The 18507-nt window shown below is 41.6% G+C and overlaps 2 protein-coding genes across 2 annotated transcripts in view; both read left to right on the forward strand.

The window, feature by feature from the left end:
- Positions 1–12046, forward strand: part of casq1a (calsequestrin 1a) — a 15147-nt gene extending 3101 nt beyond the window's left edge. The window contains exons 2-11 of the mRNA XM_080837586.1: positions 7340–7433; positions 7732–7832; positions 8158–8269; positions 8443–8516; positions 8921–9051; positions 9256–9301; positions 9521–9575; positions 10348–10448; positions 10769–10843; positions 10930–12046. Of these exons, the coding sequence (XP_080693712.1) occupies positions 7340–7433; positions 7732–7832; positions 8158–8269; positions 8443–8516; positions 8921–9051; positions 9256–9301; positions 9521–9575; positions 10348–10448; positions 10769–10843; positions 10930–11316 (1176 nt within the window). The 3' untranslated portion in view covers positions 11317–12046. The remainder of the gene's footprint in view (positions 1–7339; positions 7434–7731; positions 7833–8157; positions 8270–8442; positions 8517–8920; positions 9052–9255; positions 9302–9520; positions 9576–10347; positions 10449–10768; positions 10844–10929) is intronic.
- A 456-nt stretch (positions 12047–12502) lies between these two features.
- On the forward strand, positions 12503–17080 carry LOC308364451 (uncharacterized protein). The gene is made up of 4 exons (XM_080837585.1): positions 12503–12891; positions 13512–13720; positions 14132–14207; positions 14873–17080. The coding sequence occupies exons 1-4, from the start codon at positions 12618–12620 to the stop codon at positions 15751–15753; spliced, it is 1440 nt and encodes a 479-aa protein (XP_080693711.1). The 5' UTR covers positions 12503–12617; the 3' UTR covers positions 15754–17080.
- The last annotated feature ends 1427 nt before the right edge of the window (positions 17081–18507 follow it).

Raw genomic sequence — 18507 nt, forward strand, 5'->3', positions numbered from 1 at the left:
ATGAGTGGCCTATGGAAAAAGTATGATTGAAGAAGTAGGTGGTTATAACCGGGTAACTTACAAACATTTTACAAATACAAATAACGATAACTACGATTTCTAATTCACTGTTATTGTAAACGTTATTCTAGGTTGCTTAAAATTACTTATGGGGGACATCCTAGTAATCAACTTTTGTTATAGGCTATGTAACAGGATAAGTAATTGTAAAGAAGGTCTACGTACAGTGTAAGATAAGATTAGTAAAGGGTACGATTGTGGAGCTAAGTGGTTAGTAATTTACAATTAACAAGTATAAATGTTTTTGATTTCACTGCTTTCTAAAATTAAACCTAATGACATGTTACTTGAATAACTTACAAGGAGCATCCTATTACAACATGGCCAAATACTTTTCCAATAGTGTAAGTAACAGGGTAAGTCACTGTGTACGATGTAAGGCCTGTGCATATAAGTACAAGGTATGACTGTAGAACTAAGGGATTGGTACTGGATCATTTACAAACATTTTACAACTGGGGAAGTAAAAACGTTTTTGATTACATTGTCTTTCTAAAAGTAGACCTTCATTTTAACTACAGGAACATCCTATTTTTAATATGGCAGAATACCTTCCTTTACCAGGTGTGAAATACTGCTCAAGAACAAGATAATTAAAGAGTATGATTGTAGAATTACGAGGTAATTACGGGATAACTTGCCAACATTATAAAATAAGGAAATCATAAATTATTTTTAATTCATTGTACTTCTATAAGTAATTGGATATTGAAATTGGTACTGAAAATTAGGACTACTTAGGCCTCCTGTTTATAATAGCCAACAGTAAATCTGTTTTGTTTTGTTTTTAGTAAAGCAGTTATGTAGCTTACAAGGATTTGTTCAGCTAAATAGAGTACACACGGAATATGTGATCTCCTCTGTCCCCCTTTCCCTGGGATACTGGAAGTACATGTAGGAAAACCTCCCTAAGATTATTGCTGGTCTTGGAAAAGGTTCTGGAATCACTCTGAAACAGTGACTTTGTCACCCATTAGCGAGCCATTATATTAACCTAAGTCTCTTCCATATAATGCCATTACATTAACCTAGGTCTCTTCCATATAATCCATTACATTAACCTAAGTGTCTTCCATATAATGCAGATGATAAGGTTAACATGTTGGCAACCGAGCCATTTGGAGGTTTATACTACATAAAGTTAGCCTGGATACCAGACCGAACCCCGCCCACAACATTTTTGGTCTGGAAGTTCGGTCTGGCACTGCTCCGTTGAGGAGAAATTATCACAGATCCGAAACGGATCTAGCCAATCAAATTGTCAGGGCGGGCTTTATACGATGATGGACAGATGGCTTGAGTTGAATTAACGGTAGATTCGAAATCGTACCAAGATGGCGGCGTCTCGGGAGCCTGTTAGTGGGAAATATTTTATGTGAATTAAGCTATCTAAACGACTTTTTTATGTCTACATTGACTCGGTTAGTTGCGTATGTGCAACACGAATGTTGCAGAGGATTGTAGGTCTTAACTGAAGCTCTCTAGCCCATTATTGTTAGGCTATTGCTAACGCTTGAAGGGACTGGTTATTTGATATTCATAGGTAATAATGATATGCCATAGTCAATAATTCCATCTTATTTGTACCTAGTATAAATGTTACTTTTATTAGCATGTAAGCATTCCTGGGTGAGACTCTTTTGATTTGACCTGGGGACGGAGGTGAGAAATCCCTCCCGCCTCCGGGTCGGGACAAAGAGTATTGCAGCCATGGCCTATTTGAATAGATGGTTACACCCCTAAACATTATGTATATAACAGCCTGTCCTTTAAGGAGTAAGAAGATAATCTTGAGGCGAAGCTCTGGGTGAGTGGAGCTCAAGCTCTGTCTCACAATGGTGGCCACCATTGTTTCAAGATTAAACCTGGAAATTACTGACAAATCCATGACTGAGTCTTCCAATATATAGTAGAAAAATTAATTACTATCACGCTTAGACCAAAAATCCATTGAAACACCTAGTAGCTAGCTAGCCTCGCTGCTAATAAGTATAACGTGAGCATGCATGTCTCACAGATATTGACAGCGCATTCATTTTGAAAGAGGAACAGAGAAACGCGATTAAGGCATTTGTCAATCGAAAAGATGTTTTTGCCGTCCTTCCTACGGAATCCGGTAAAAGTGTAATGTATCAGATGGTCATACTACGTTGCTCTGACTGGTTCTAGGTATCCAATTGAGCGAAGAGGCATATTCTTTCCTGGTTCGTTGAAACATGCCCCATAATCACAGCTCAATGGAGCAGTGTCAGACTCATATTCTGACATCGTCAGGCTAACGTTAAGTAATTTAGTTCACAGAAATATGTTGTGTCAACACTGCCTGTTACGTGAGCTTGAAGGTATTAAATATTTTCTCTTCACACAGATGAACCCAATCAATCCAACCTGTATCCAGCAGCTAGATTAGATTCAGCCATAATCATTTGCTACCAACTGTGTTTACTGGATATCATAAATCATCGGTAAACAAGCTTTTTGGAAAATGTACATATTACTCTTTACTTAGTCGGTAGAACAGGTAAGTTGAGGGTATTCAGCAAAAGTTTGCAGGACACTCTGTCCCTTCTACACTGTACTTTGCAGAAAGTTGCAGGAAAGTAGAGGATACTGTAGGATTCTACATCAAAGTCTAAAGTAGACTATTCCTAGCAAGTAATTATAGAAAAGAAGAGGGTGGTGTGCTGCACTGTGTAACGGTGGCCAGTGGGTACAGTTCTGTGCAGTGAGTAAACCTCACCTTTCGACACCTTAAGACTATTTTGCACTGCACTTTGGAGAACTTATATGAAAGTAGAAGGTACTGAGCTAAACGTTCACTATACTTGCTAGGAAGTAGTTACAAGAACGTAGAGGGTATGAAGCCTCTACACTTACACTATACTTAGCGGATAGATACAGGAACGGAAAGGGTTCTCAGTTAAACTTCAAGTTTGCAGCCTGTACAGCCTATATTACTCTACTTGTTACAAGTGAGTACAGGGTTAACTAAGCACACACAAGCTGTATTATACTTTCCTTTGGAGAAATTTTAGTGGACATTACTGGAAAGTGGAGGGTAGTAATGATCCAAAAATAAGGCTTATGACTCGAGAAAGCAGGCAAATGGGGACATTCCCTCAGTGGTGTAACGTAGTTACGATGGACCCAGGTGCAGGCTATTATGACGGGCCCTAGACAGTGGCATAGGGCAGTGGTTCCCAAACATTTTACAATCCCGTACCCCATGTTTGCAACTGCCGCGCCACCACGCCCCCTCCCCCTGCGCAGATATTCAGCCTACAACACTTAAAACTGTGAAATTGTCAGGGTATGTCACTAACCGCCGCCGCTACACCCCCTCCCCCCACGCAGTGTAATTATTTCGCTGAATATGGGTAAACATCGATATTTTGGCAATGCGACTTGGCTATTCAGACTATTTAGATTGACATAAATGTGTCTACGGGCCCCCAAGACCCACGGGCCCAGGTGCAGACGCACCTGCTGCACCCCCTATAGTTACGCCCCTGCATTCCCTGCAGTTCCCATGTGAGCAGATGACATTTTCATGTTTTTATGAACCTGTTTGTCAGCTATGTACAATGTCTCCAAGTAGACCATACATAATCTGTTTAATAAGTCTGTATAATATCCACCAAGTACTCTGTAGTTATACTAGTCTGGTCTGTCACATTATGGGAAGGCTTTTTAAGCACTAAGAAGTATAATGGAGTCAATCACATTTCTACTTTCCTTATTTGTAAAACTTTTTTAACTACATTAACTTTTGTAATTACTACAGTACATACATCTACAATCATACCCTGTACTTACACCATACATGGTACTTACCTTGTTACTTACACTAGTCTTTGGCCATGTTGTAATAGGATGCCCCTTGTGCATAACAAATAATCAAGTATAATTTTAGATAGTGTTGAAATCAAAAATATTTATACTTTCTACATTCAGGGAATCAAGATTCAGCAGTTTCTTCTAACTCAGACACACACCGTTGTGCTGCCATCAATAATTTATATTTAATAATGACGATTTTGGAAAGTTAAGTTAAGTTAATGTGCATTCACCAAATCCCATAAGTGTATCTTATTCTCTGATTTAATGGGGTGGAACTCATATATTGGCAGCTGAATTTTTTGATCATGCAGAACATACTTGGCAAGATTCAGACATGCGGACTCACACTTGTACATATGTACAACATCTACATGTGTGTGAGAGCTTCTATGCACCAGCAGGGTCCATCAATTAAGTCGTGTGCATTCCTGTATGAGATAATTTTGCTCCCTGCCCCCTTACCCCTCCACTCTTGCTCTAATGCACCTTTCAGGGGGCAGTTGGGCCCAGTCCCGGGGCCTGGCAGCAGGGCTGAGAGCCTCTGGCTGGGAGCCCCTGGGCTGAATTCTGTCCTTGTGGGTGGAGGCAGATGACGGATGGGCACAGTACTGTACCTGTCAGCAGATCCCAGAGACTCCAGCGTCACCACCACCACCTGGCCAAAATAGTCCTGGGTTAGTGTCTGATCCAACTCTGGGGGCTTAATATAGCAAGCAACGCCACTGTGGTTGTTTGTGCTTCTCAAGATGTTAAGTAGCCCAGAGAAGATCATCTTTCTTCCCTTATAGATACATTTGCAGGGGTGGGGTGCGTGGCTATCAACTGGTGCTCTCTACACTGTACTGCACATGTCTTGTTCGTTATAATTTTCACAAGCTGGAGTGAACCTGTTTTTATTTTCTTTATCTCCATCTAAATGAGAAAAGGGTGTGGAATTGCATGACAGTAAATCTCCATCCATTAAAAAAAAATCTAAAAACTAAAAAAGTTATGTTTTGTCAATGTAAAATGTGAGTAAGGCACAGACATGAATCGGAGCCTGAATGCGAGACTGATGTGTAGCGTTGACATGATAAAAACAGGTTTAACACATGCTGTGTTGTGAATGAAATGTATCTTCAACTGGGCCAGCAATATTACAGGATATGGGGTCCTTGCCACCAGATTGGGCAGTTCGATCAGGGTCATTAGCTAGAAAATCATTATGAACTCCTAAATCACACAAAGCATCACCCTGAGGGCAGAGACATTCCTCTGGGTTTAGCACAACCCCTGACCCTATTCTTCAGTCCATGGCTCACTGAAGAGGGCCAAACATTGCCCCACCTGGAGAGGGGTGAGCTGGTCACTGAGAGCTGGTTGCTGGTAGCAGTGTCCCTGTGCCTGGGTGAGGTAGCGAGTGATACAGAGAGAAGTAGAGAGAGAGATGAGAAGGGTGAGGACTTGTGTGAGCCGGTTTGGATCAAGTGTCTTCCTTCCCTCCTCACCTCCCGAAGCTCTCGGCCTTCATGGCAAATATTTCCCTCTCTTGTCGACTCATGGCTTTTGGTCGGGCTACCTTATATAGCTGTGGCCTGTTTGGCCAAAAGCCTTCGAGCTGAGTTTAGCACACAAACTGTTTAGCAGACAGACGTGAGCCTCGACCCCCATTAAATACCTTTTCATATATTAATCCCCACTTTAGGACATTTAGGAGATTTTTTTTAGGGGGGGGGATTGGGGGTAGAATGGGTTGATTTGGGATGGAGTAAATTAAAGAGAAAAACAAGGTTCTGTGACACAAATGTAGTAACAAGAGCAGGGTCGTAGAAAGGCACTTTGAGTTTATTAAAAAACATTGTGAAGATAAATGTTAGCCAGATTAGCAGTTACACAAAAGTCTTTTAGAATCATTCATGGATACAGTTTCCCTCTTCTACACCCCCCCCCCCCCCCCCCCAAACAAGGAGAGAGAGAGGGAGGAAAACAGAGAGAGAGGAAGAGAAACACAGAGAAGACAAGAGTAAATGAAACAGATGAATGAGAGAGAGTAAATATATAGAATGCAGGAAGCCCTATGATGTACACAGGGTGAGGTCATTGATATCTCAGACATGGCTGGCAGACAGAGAGACACATCAGCATCACTCCATTCCCAGAGGGCACATAGCATTTCATGACAGAAGCAGGAAGTGGGTCCGGCATCCAGCCAATCACAGTTCAGAGTCAGAAAGTCTGGGCAGGAACATAATTACAGGAAAAAGATATCAAATAGGACCAAATACAAATTTAAAAAGTAATTTGTCAAACAGTATTAACCCTCATGTACCTAGACATGCACATTTTCAGGCTGCTTTGTTGTATCCATCAGATGTTACAGGTACACTGCAGAACAGAATGTAATTTCTCCAAGTTGAATGTGCATTCGTGAAAACTACATATAAAGCGATATAAATGAATCTCCAATGCAATCTTCCAGTGAAACAGACCATTCAAATAGCAGTGCTTCTTGCAATTTGAAGACAGGCATTGTACAACCAATTGCATTTGCTTGATATAATATCACATAACAACAGAAGTGTTGCACTGTGAAATGCATTTTAGAAATAATGAAAAAAGCATCTAATAATGTAATAATGAATAATGTTGACCCCACTTAAAGTAGCTCTGTATTAGGGTAGAGCTAATGGGGATCCTTCTAAATAAACAAATAAACAATTGAAGCATTATGGTTCTTGTGTTGGCATGATGTTCATTTATATACAATCTAAAAGGAATTTTAAGGGATAGAATGAATAGATGAAAATCTGTAAGAAAGAGTGCAGTAAAGAGGAAGAGAGGGGGGAGACAAAATCCAGAGAGAGAGGTAGCAAACATTTCCTTGACAAGATGCAAGAAGAGATGCGAGATGCATCTCCTTACACTGCAGTGCACCTGTCGCCGACCCAGAACCCTATTACTCCAGCTCAGTTGGCATATAGCCTCTATCTCCTAATGCCAGGCTTCCACGGATGCCATACCGCCATTGGTGGACGCCGACGTCCATCATTTGGGTCATATTTCACTCCGATTTAGAAAGTGCAGGGGCAGCAGTCTTTGTACCAGGCTTTTATGGTGTGGAGGCTTCATCTGGACCAGCTACAGTGCTTACAGCATACTCGCAAACATGTGTGCTGGGGGGGGGGAACAAAATAATTGTCCCTGACAACATGTGCACAAGAAGGGGTCACTATGAAGTCTAAATTAACACTTAACCAGATGCAATCACGTTCTGGGGTCATTCCAGAAAAGAAATGGAACAAATGTACAGATTTGTAATGACATACTGTAACTATTTTGTACCTTTTTAAGGAGTCTTTTTTATTTATAACCGTACATATTATAAAATCACAATGGCTTGGAGCAGTCTACCACTCCTATGAAACAATCACAAGACTGATTGTAACTCTTTTTTTGACAGCTTGCGGCCCAAGTCCTGGATGATCTAGATGATGAAGATATAGGATTTGGCCTGCTTGACGAGAAGAAGGACAGCGCTGTTGCCAAGAAACTAGGTAACCTGCCTCTTTCATAGCACACAGTGCAGATCATGTTCCATACTCTTTTTATTTCCTGTTCATCATGCATTTGTACCAGCTGGTTTTCAAGCACCGTTATGAAGAGACTGCCAAAAGTTTTTAAGCCCGAAGTGATGGAATGGGAATGTGAACTCATAAGTACACTTACTCTCCAAGCTTTAAAGGTTTCCTGCCAGGCCACAGGCAAACTGAGCACAAAAATGCCTCCTAGTGGTGTAGTCCTGAAGTGTCTTTCTGTGCTTCTGCTGAGATCTGTTCTCCTCACGACTCACAGGTTTGGATGAGGAAGACAGTATCTATATCTTCGCTGACGACGAGGTCATTGAGTATGATGGAGAACTTGCTGCAGACACACTGGTGGAATTCATCTATGATGTATGTGAGAAGAAAGCATGCCACTGGCATCTTCATCCTTGTCATGATTTATACCCTTCTCTTCTTCCTCATCACAATTTCAAATATCCCTTTTCTTGTCATTTCTGTATGCTGGTTGATTGTACTACGTGTAATACAGATTGTTAACAGTAATTATGTCTTCCCTGAAAGTTTGTCTTCTCATTTGTTAAGTAATATAAAATGAAGCCTGTGTCACTGTGCTGTACCACATTCGTTGAAGGCACCATTTTATTACTTCAGTCACACCAAATGAGTTAGATTTCTCTCTGACAGATTACATCCAGCTCTCTCCATTTCTTCCTAGCTGCTGGATGATCCTGTGGAAATTATCGACAACAGGCATGAGCTGAAAGGTTTCTTCAACCTTGAAGAGGACATCAAACTGGTGGGCTACTTCAAGAATGAGAAATCTGACCGTATGTACTAAGGCCATGTCCCACTAACAAAGAGAACATGCTGTCATTCTTACTCTTCACACAATCCTGTATGTGGTTTGGTTTGTATAGTGAGTGCAGTGAGCATAGGTGATTAGTGTTGTCAAATACCCTCATGCGGTCACTGATGAACTTGATGAACTTCTGTCACACAGATTTTGATGCCTTTGAGGATGCAGCTGAAGAATTCCACCCTCATGTCAAGTTCTTCGCTACCTTCGACTCCAAGGTATACAGTGCAACCTTCCTCTTTACAGTATTTGCCTTGTGTTACTGCATTTGTTTGGAAATATTATACATGGAAATAAAATAATTGCATTTTTAATGGAGGTCATATTTGTCATACCCGACTGAGAATTAGTGTAAGGGTCTTTGAAAATGATGAACTCTTACATTGATATTGTCCACGTCAAAACCTTTCCATACCCCAGATTTATCCCAACCAGCTAAAAGGCTAAGGCTAAAAGTGTTCTTGTGTTCTGTACCAACCAACCACACCACTGAAAAGTGTCAATGTGTGAAGTTTTCTGTTTCATCATACGCCTTTGACATGATAATGATTTACTATCATTTTACAAATTCATATCTCCTAATAAAACATTATTCCCTCTTCCTCTAATTCTCACCTCACAGGTTGCAAAGACTCTTGACCTCATGATGAATGAAGTCGACTTTTACGAGCCCTTCATGGATGACCCCGTCACCATCCCTGGAAAACCCTACTCAGAGGATGAGCTTGTTGACTTCATTGAGGACAACGACAGGTGTGTGTCTGTGTGTCCATTTTTGTTGTGTGTGTGTGTGTGTGTGTGTGTGTGTGTGTGTGTGTGTGTGTGTGTGTGTGTGTGTGTGTGTGTGTGTGTGTGTGCGTGTGTGTGTGTAAATGGAGAAAATCAAATCTGATGTATGTCTTGTATGGTGTTTTAATCAATGTGTAAATAATCTCTCTTGCCATTATTCTGTCTCAGACCAACTCTGAGAAAACTGCAACCTCACAACATGTATGAGATCTGGGTAAGTACAGCAAGACATCTGTATATTATCATCATTTTCATTTTATAAATTCCTCCTCTTGATTAACTATTTTCTTACGTTGACCTCACTTATCAGCCCCATGCCATGTTTAAGAAAAGCTATCCAACTGAATAAGCATAAATGTCAGTGTAAATATATGCATTACACCCAGATATGTAAGACAATTTCAAAACTGTACAAATACGTATCATGTCTCAGGAGGATGACATCGATGGCGAGCACATCATCGCATTCGCCGAGGAGAGTGACCCAGGTATGGGCCCTTTAGGGAACTACATGTGTTCAGAAGGAGTGAGCAGAGAGAGACCGCTGTATCTATTTTAGGAGCTTAATGCTGCAACACATGCTGTTCTGCAGGGGTATAATTTCCCTAACCCACTGCTCTGCATTTCACAGTTATTTCAACACTTCTCCCTCCTCCCCCGAAAGGTCACATAAAACTTGCAGAGAGGAAATACGTAAGGAGAGATTAGCGTCCATTAGGATTCATGTATAATGATGATAAGACCTGTAGAAGTTCTCTCCATTTTGTTATGAGAATCATCTTTTTTTCATGAATCTGTACACACTACTCCACAAAGACAATAACTCACAGTGACAAGACCAGAGGATTACTTCTCATAGCGTGAGAGCCATCAAGGTACCTTTGAGCAAACTGTCACATGCCATTTGGCTTCCGTGTAGCCACCCTGACATAAACGCCTTATTGGTAGTGTTGTACTCTTGGGTGTCCCTTTGTGCCATCAAGTTGTAGTCATTTCATGGACCACTGACAGAAACAGGAGGAATCAGAGCTCAGTTGCAAGTGTCCTAACATAATGGTAATGCCAGCTCTAACCATAATGGTGCGAATACTTGTGCAAATGGGATATTTCAGATTGCAGGTTTATTTTGTATTTTGCTCTGTGGTTGTGGAGTCTTGTTTGTACATTAACAGGAAAATTTAATGCATTTTATGCAGTCTACTAAATGTGGGAAACTGTGAAGGGATCTGAAAACATTACATCATTTTTGACTTCCTCTAGATGGCTTTGAATTCCTGGAGATCTTGAAGGAGGTTGCAGAGGATAACACAAACAACCCTGACCTCAGCATTGTCTGGATTGACCCTGATGACTTCCCACTGGTAAGAGTCCAGCTTGGCTTGAGTCAAGGGTGAAGGTAACTTAAAGCATTAGAAAATGTACCTGGACCCAGCCCCTGGATTTCAACATACATTATACTTTCTTGAAAAATATCACCTTGTCGTGTGTTTTTTGGTGATGGTTATATTAACTAACTAAGGGTGTGTTTTTACTCCCTTAACATGTGACTGTTATCTGACAGTATATTATTAAAGGCACATCATCAGCTTAATTCTGCTTTTTTATACTTTAAAGTGAGTAATTAAAAGGTAATTGTATGACCTGTATTTAACTCAATTCTGACTCACTTATTGCTTTACAGCTTGTCCCGTATTGGGAGAAGACATTCCATATCGACCTTTCCTCTCCCCAGATTGGTGTAGTGGAGGTTGATGACGTAAGTGATTTGGCATGATAAAGTGACACAGTGCGAGAAAAAAAGAAGCTCCACAAAACCTAATGTGGCTCCCCTCTGTTCTGTAGGCGGATAGCGTGTGGTTTGATATGGACGATGATGATGACATGCCTACTGCTGATGAGCTGGAAGACTGGATCGAGGATGTGCTGGAGGGTGAGATAGATCCAGATGATGATGACGACGATGATGACGACGATGACGACGATGATGATGATGACGACGATGATGACGACGACGACGACGACGACGACGACGACGACGATGACGACGATGACGACGATGACGACGATGATGACGATGATGACGATGATGACGATGACGATGACGATGATGACGACGACGACGATGACGACGATGATGACGATGATGACGACGATGACGACGATGATGACGATGATGACGACGATGATGATGATGACGATGACGATGATGATGACGACGACGATGATTAAAATCTTGCCATCATATTCAGCATTACCAATACAAAAGTTACTTAATTAATTTTGCTGTATCAGTTACGAACATCGAATCTCAGTTACGAATCACTTTCTATGTTATCCTAAGTCATGTTGTCAGGTCATCTTGTATTCATGTGGTATAATGTCCTAATAATGTCCTCCCTCATCCCAGATTTCAATGAACAAACAGGCAATGTCATCCAGTGTCCGAATGAATTACAAAAAGAGTACTGATTCTAGACTCATTCTAATATTATAGGCCTTTCAATTCAAATCAACATTATGAGTCTCCACTAAATTTCAGTAAAGTATCACTTTCCACAATTCTAAACACAGTTATTACAGTCATTAAATACAGTCATACAGTCATTAAATATCAAATATCACAAGAATGAGTAATAGCTGATTGTTCCTTTGTCCTCTGTAAATGTGTATTGATCTGAATGTGTATTCGTGACATTTCCTGGATGGATATGTTTGCCCTGTCCCTCTCTGATTCCAAGTTACAGGCCTAAGCAACTTAAATCACTGTGACGGGTTTTGTTGAAAGAAAAAAAAATGGCGCACCATGCCCTACTTGTTTTTTGAGGTGAAGTGCTGTAAATCATCTGCACGTTTTCTACTGATGAAAAAAAATGACAACAGTGTTCTATTTTTTTGTAAACAAAGAGAACTTACTGTGAAGTCTTAAAATAAATAACAGCGTGGGAAGAGATGAAAAGAACTCTGATTATTTTGTGCAAAAGAACACATAAAAACTGGAGGCCTATACACATAGGCATACACACACTAATGCACTTATGTATGTACACACACAGAAGTGGGCCCTTTCTGTATGGGGTCACAATACTGCAATGGATATGATCTGTATCAAAAAGTGAAACAAATTGGAAAGGATCTATCTATCCATAATAAATAACCGTATCTATATATCAATCTATCCATAATACACATAATATAATAATCAATCTATCCATAATAAACAGTTTCTATCTTTCCACAAAAACAGTACTGATGTGACAAGAGAGGTAAGGGCTGGACTGAAGACGCACGACGCAAACCCGGAAATCACTTGGCGCGGTACGTACTCAAACGTAGTAGAGGGTTTTTCAGAACACGCCCCTTCTTAGCCTGCTTCCTACTCCAAAGTCTTCACAGGCCTGGCAATGGCTCTGTTCCTACTGACCATGTGGTCACAATAAACGAAAACGAAAACACTTCAGTAGGACTCGACTATCCTGAAGCCTTTCATCATAACAAGCCGTATCACCTGAAATTATTGGACATCCATCAAAATGTCGGAATCTGTGTCTGACTTCCAGGTGCAGGTTGCGTCTATAATTGATGTGTTGATGAAGGTTGCTGTGAAGGAAATAACAAAACTTTTCGAAGAACGATCCATCGCTCCTGGGAGATGCAAGGCTGAAACAGTGGAAAATCCCCGGGGGGACTTGGTTTTTCTTTCCGACGTCCGAACTGACTTGAAAAATGCATTTAAACATTCTGGAGATAAATATGTATGCAGTGTCGGTGTGCAAGTTGGAGATGAATGGATGTCACAGGGGGAGGGTAATGCTTTGATTTGTTGTTATTAAGCCTCGCGAGCTAGCAAGTTATGCTAGATTAAACGAAACTGCATGGCGTCGCTTAGTATCACATCATGCTTCCGTGTAAACAGTGCTTCCAAACTTAACTTCTTCATTCCCAACTGCGAACAAAAGTGAAGTCAAAGCGTTTAAATGGCAAACGTCATCTGTATACTGCAGTGCATAATGCTTATGCGTGTAGTCGTGGAATGTATGTTACCCTTGCAAATCATACATCTCATTTTTTAAGGTTGATCTTACGTAGCAGCAATACTTCGATTGCCTCGTACTCCCTTCAGTTAATAATATCAGAAGTGTTTGAGTACTGCTCTGAATCTGGTGAAATGTGTAAGTTCACTATCTGCATTTGCCTGTGGATAATAATATAGTGCCCTTATCTGGCCCAGAAAGTTGTGGGCAGCCACACATGATCGTGGCACCTCGTTTGGATGTATCAAAGCTAAATTGAGGCAGCTAAAATAATGAAACTTGTATGCACACTTGAGTTGCATAATTTGTGCATTGTTCATTTTTGATTCTTGCATCGAGCTCTTCCTGCATCTCTCCACTCAGTTAAAGAATGTGATTGTTCAATGTCCACAGCACTGCCCCTCCCTGAGACCAACCCCCACCCTCACACCCTGTGTAGTTCACATCAATACCCCCAGAAAGAAGAAGGGAGGGTCTCTCAGGAGGAGCCCGTGATTAAGGAGAATGGGGACTCCAAAGACCATGCTTCACGGGAGGAGGCCTTGGAAGCCGTTGACCTGCACTGCACCGTTGACCTTCCTTGCACAGTCCTCAAAGACAGGGTTAGTATGTGACAGATCTTGTTTGTCCACCTGAAAGCTAGACTAGTTCTGTGAGCAAAAAAATCACAGTAACTGCAAACTAAATAATTAATTCAACCTTAGTCAAGCTCTACCAGCAGTACTCCCATGAGTGGCTTCACAGGCATCATCATATCAGCTAAAGGCCGTCAAATGCAGGCCCCTTTCTCACCCATTGACCTCTCCGGTGTTCCATGTAAATCCTATGTCCTATGTGAAAACCTCCTGTGGCTCATGTCTGTAGGGCTTAAAACATGGAGGATTAGCTCTTGAGATCTAATACAAATGGGGTAACACTTGAATGGTTAATAAAACTACAACTGAACTACAAACAGTGATTGCACATTATGTTTCATGGTCACTAAAATGTGGTATACATTTTTTCTGTTTTAGGATGTGGAATTTGGAAATAGCCAGGCAAATAACCTGTCTGAAAAACAGCCGACTGAACAGCCTGGTGCTACAGATGGTAAGTGTGTTTGTGTGTGAGCATAACGATACTCTTAGGGGGGGGGAGTCAAATATTGAGTTTTCAAAGTAGTTTGTGGTAAAATAAATTAAAAAGAAAAGTTGAGTCAGTGGAAGTCAGCGGGTTACTATGGTGACTGGAGTGTAGTCAACATAGTAACCCACATTCAACAGTCAACGCATTTGTATATAAGTAAAGGTATTTCATGAATGTTGCCAATATAATTATAATGCAGTTCATGTGCTGTTCATGAATGCATCGCGTTATTGCAAAGCGTTACTAAACATTCTTATTTTCAGCTACATCGACTGTGTTTGGCATTTTTGTAAATATTTGCAAATTGTTAGTTAATTTCTAAGCAGTGGCTTGTGCCATTTGTTGTGGTAACTCTGTGTACCTTCATGACCAGCAGGGGGAGGGACTGTTTTCTGTGACCTTGTGAGGTGCAAAGTGAGTCTGTCTGGTGTCTTTGTTTCTTGTAAAAAAAAAATTGTCTGGGTGAACTGCAAGAATTCCTGTGTAGGTGCACATCTGTATCTGTAAAAATGGCTACTAAATGTCTTATGTGACATGATACTGGTCAAGTCATGATCTGGTTTGAACAGTGAAGACTAGGTCCAGTTATATTTACATTGTTTCATTTGTACTGGTTATTTCTTTTTCAGACACCATGGAGCTTGACTGTCTTTTTGACTCTCTGAAAAAGTCCTTGGCATGGCCGGAGCCCCAGCAGTCATCGAGTGTGCCAAAGGCCACATGCAGCAAGAAAGATCAACCAGCGCAAAGTGTGTATCCCCTTGCCGGTGAGAAATCCACTTCACAGGCCAGCAACCAGCCAGAGACTCTCACCACCACCACCACTACCACCCCCACAAGCCAAGGCACCAACAGTTACGTCAGCCACTCCATAGCGCCTGTGCAGGTGGTAGTGCCAGAGCCCCCACCTACCTTCAGGAAAAAGAAAGTGCGCTTTCAGCTCGGGGTGAACCACCAGGACTGGAAGCTGCTGCAGCCTTGCTCGGTGCAGCTTGTCAACGTGCGGCTTCTGGCGGGCTCCAGCAGAGAGAGGGTGGGCCCGGTGGGCCCCAAAGGCTTCCCCCGGCCCAAGGACCTGCGTGCCCACCAAGGCCTCCACACGGGCCGCCGGCTGTGCTGCTTCAGCGACTGTGGCAATGGCGTGTGGCGGCTGCATCATGTGCCTTCTTCGGTGCCCGGCAGCGCGCTGGCCTGCAAGATCTGCGGCAAGAACTTTAAGCGGCGCAAGATCCTGCGGCGGCACGAGCGTTTCCACACTGGCGAGCAGCCGTACCCATGCGCCCTCTGTGACAAGGCCTTCACGCTGCGCAAGAGCCTCCGCAGGCACATGCGCTTCCACAGCGGTGAGAGGCCGCACGGATGCCCGCACTGCGGCAAGTGCTTCCGGCTTAAGGACAACCTGAAGACCCACCTGCGCTTCCACACCGGGGAAAGGCCCTACGCCTGCACACTTTGCCCGAAGAGCTACAGGACCCTCAAGAATCTGGAGAGGCATAGACTTACTCACTGAAACTGTTTGCCGTTGTTGGGCGGGGGTTCTCAAACTGGAGGGGCTTCCTGTTTCAAGCGCAGTGTTCAGAAGAGCATGTGTTGCCATGGGCATTTTGATTATGTGTGCATTTCGGAAGAAGTATTCCAAACAGACTATGGTTTGTAAATATTTGAGGGATGATTAACAACATGGAGAATAATCAGATGTAAACTTTTTTTTAGAAGCGCTGACAGTGTTAAACTTTACACAGGCATGTATGCTTACACAGGTATATATTTTTTGAGTGACTTACCTCAATACTCAGGTTGTCTTGAGAGGTATATTGTAAAAAGTATCTAACCCTATGAGACTATATCACTTCCATTCCATGTCATTATGCCATAACCATATAACCATACTTGTCCCCTTTGTTGGGAGCTGTGCCTCAAAGACATGTTAGTTGTAAAGCTTGGAGAAAAACTCGACCTGATCAGGATATCTGATGTTACCGTTGCTATATGCTGCACTAGCATAGCTTCCTGCTGAAACTACAAGAGTCTTTTCAGGCTTGAATAGCTAGTTGGTTAGGCCTGGAAAAATGGGTTGTCAGAGGTTTGACAAAGTAAAGGTTCATGACTAAGCCCAAATTAGCTGTAGACTAAAGGTCACTGTCAGGTTCCACCAGTGGTAATTGCTGAGTTTGATGATTTAAGATGATTTTGTAAGTGCGACCTTTGTGTTTTGATATAGAGTTAAACTCCGTTGATTCTTGGCCTGATTGTCTGTATCATACTACAGGTGCCATGTGCAGTCTTTACTGTCTATGGTCTATGCCTACCATAACAGTGTATTCTGTAACACGGAGGCTGATTTGCTAATGTCCCTGTTTCTGTCTCTGTTAATGCAGTTTTTCAGGACATAAAAATATGTGAAGAAAAGGAAATGAAAAGCCTGTCACAAGAAAGCTGTGTGCTTAAAAAGCACGTGAATATTGGCAAGCTGTGTATTTTGATTGTGTCCTCAGAAATCATGGGCGTCTTTCTAAACATGCTTTCCACTGACAAATCAAGTAGTATTTTTATTTCATTTTCATTTATGAGTTTATTATGTGTGCACCTCTGGTCTGCTGAATGTTAACTTCAAATTAAACTAACACTGGAGTCAATTTAGTGCTTTTCTTTGATGGGTTGTTTATTGGAAAAATAAGAAACTGAGAACTGTAGAATATATAACAGAAAATTTTTGTATTTTTTGGTATATATTACTTTTTTGACGGTATCAAATTGTCTGCTTTCTTTTGTACAAACCTTAAAAAAAATGGGACTTTGTTTTTGTATTTTCATTTTGCCCCCAAAGGGATTGTTCAGTCTTTGTATCTCCCCATTAAATATGTTTTTGTACTCTTAACACGTTTGGAACTGTTCATGGAACTGTTCATTCTGTTGAATCACATCCTGGCAAAGCAATGTATACCCGAACCAGAATCCCAGCAAAACCAGTGACAAACAAATAGCGATCTAAAGACGAAGTAGAAAGCACTGATAAACACAAATATCAAATTTATATTTAAAAATGAAAAACTTGTATGACAATTATCCATGTTTAAAAGTGTTTTTTATAATGCAGGGATATTTGAATGAAACCAAGTTCAAATGAGCCATTTCATTTTTTAAGGTTAAATGGATTATGGGATTATTTGTATTTTGTGGCCTTGCCTCACTGTGGCTCATTTTTTAAGACCTTCACTATAGAAACCTCCAGTGTCTCACTCCACAGAGATTTTTCTTCCTGTCATGTGAAACGTGCAAAACTGTTGTGGTGTCCTGCCCAACTGAAAGAAGGAAATGCAGGTTTTCCAGTAACCCATCAGAAAGTATGTAGACAAAACAGCGGGGAAATACCAGTAATAAAATGTTACCTCAGCAACCATATTTAGAAACAGTTTAGTGTTCAATAGCAGCTGATGTTTGTTCTGTCCACATTAGGTGTCCCATTCTGAACTGAAGTTTCACTGCTGTCTTTTTGTGATATTTCATGGGAATAAAAAGGCTAGATGGACATATCTTAGATTTCTTTGCTCTCTTGGTATGTCCAAGCACCTCTCCTACCTTTCTCAGTGCCACCTTTCTTTCATTTTCTTTTTTGATGACGTGATCATGATAACATGTTGAAAAACATGACCTACAACAGAAAGCGGTGTTATTCACAGGGGTAGGTGTGCAGTGTGGCAGGCTTCAAATTCATCATTCAGCTTTGGCAACTCTATTAAATCCACGGAATTGTTAAACTATTACTTCATCTTACCTTTTTTTTTCCCACTCACTACTTTTCCCTGAGTGGCTTTTCAGGATGGCATTTTGTATGGCTAGCTGGCTTCCCCAGAAAAGCCAGTTAAAGCAGCTGCTGACGTGCCCGGTCTGCCAGGACATCTTTGAGGACCCCCGCCAGCTGGCCTGCGGTCACAGCATCTGCATGAGGTGCCTGGACGGCATGTTGAAGTTCAGGCCCTTGGGTCAGCCTTTCGTCTGCCCCACCTGCAGGGCGTGCTTTGGACCTCTGATTGGCGTGCACAAGAGTTACACTTTACACAGCATCGTGGAGGACTTCAATGCAGCGTCACAGCAGGTCAGTATCGTATTTGACTGTATACTGTACAAAAATAGTGGTGTTTGTGTTCATAATCTTTGTGACACTGCCTTTCTATTGTGCTGTGCTTCATAGCTGGCATCAGCTCTGATTAGTTTCATTCATCTGTGTTCACCATTAGGAAGAAAAAAAACAGAGAGAACAGTC

The sequence above is a fragment of the Sprattus sprattus genome (assembly GCF_963457725.1).
Source record: "Sprattus sprattus genome assembly, chromosome: 4".
In the NCBI taxonomy this organism is placed as follows: Eukaryota; Metazoa; Chordata; class Actinopteri; order Clupeiformes; family Clupeidae; genus Sprattus; species Sprattus sprattus.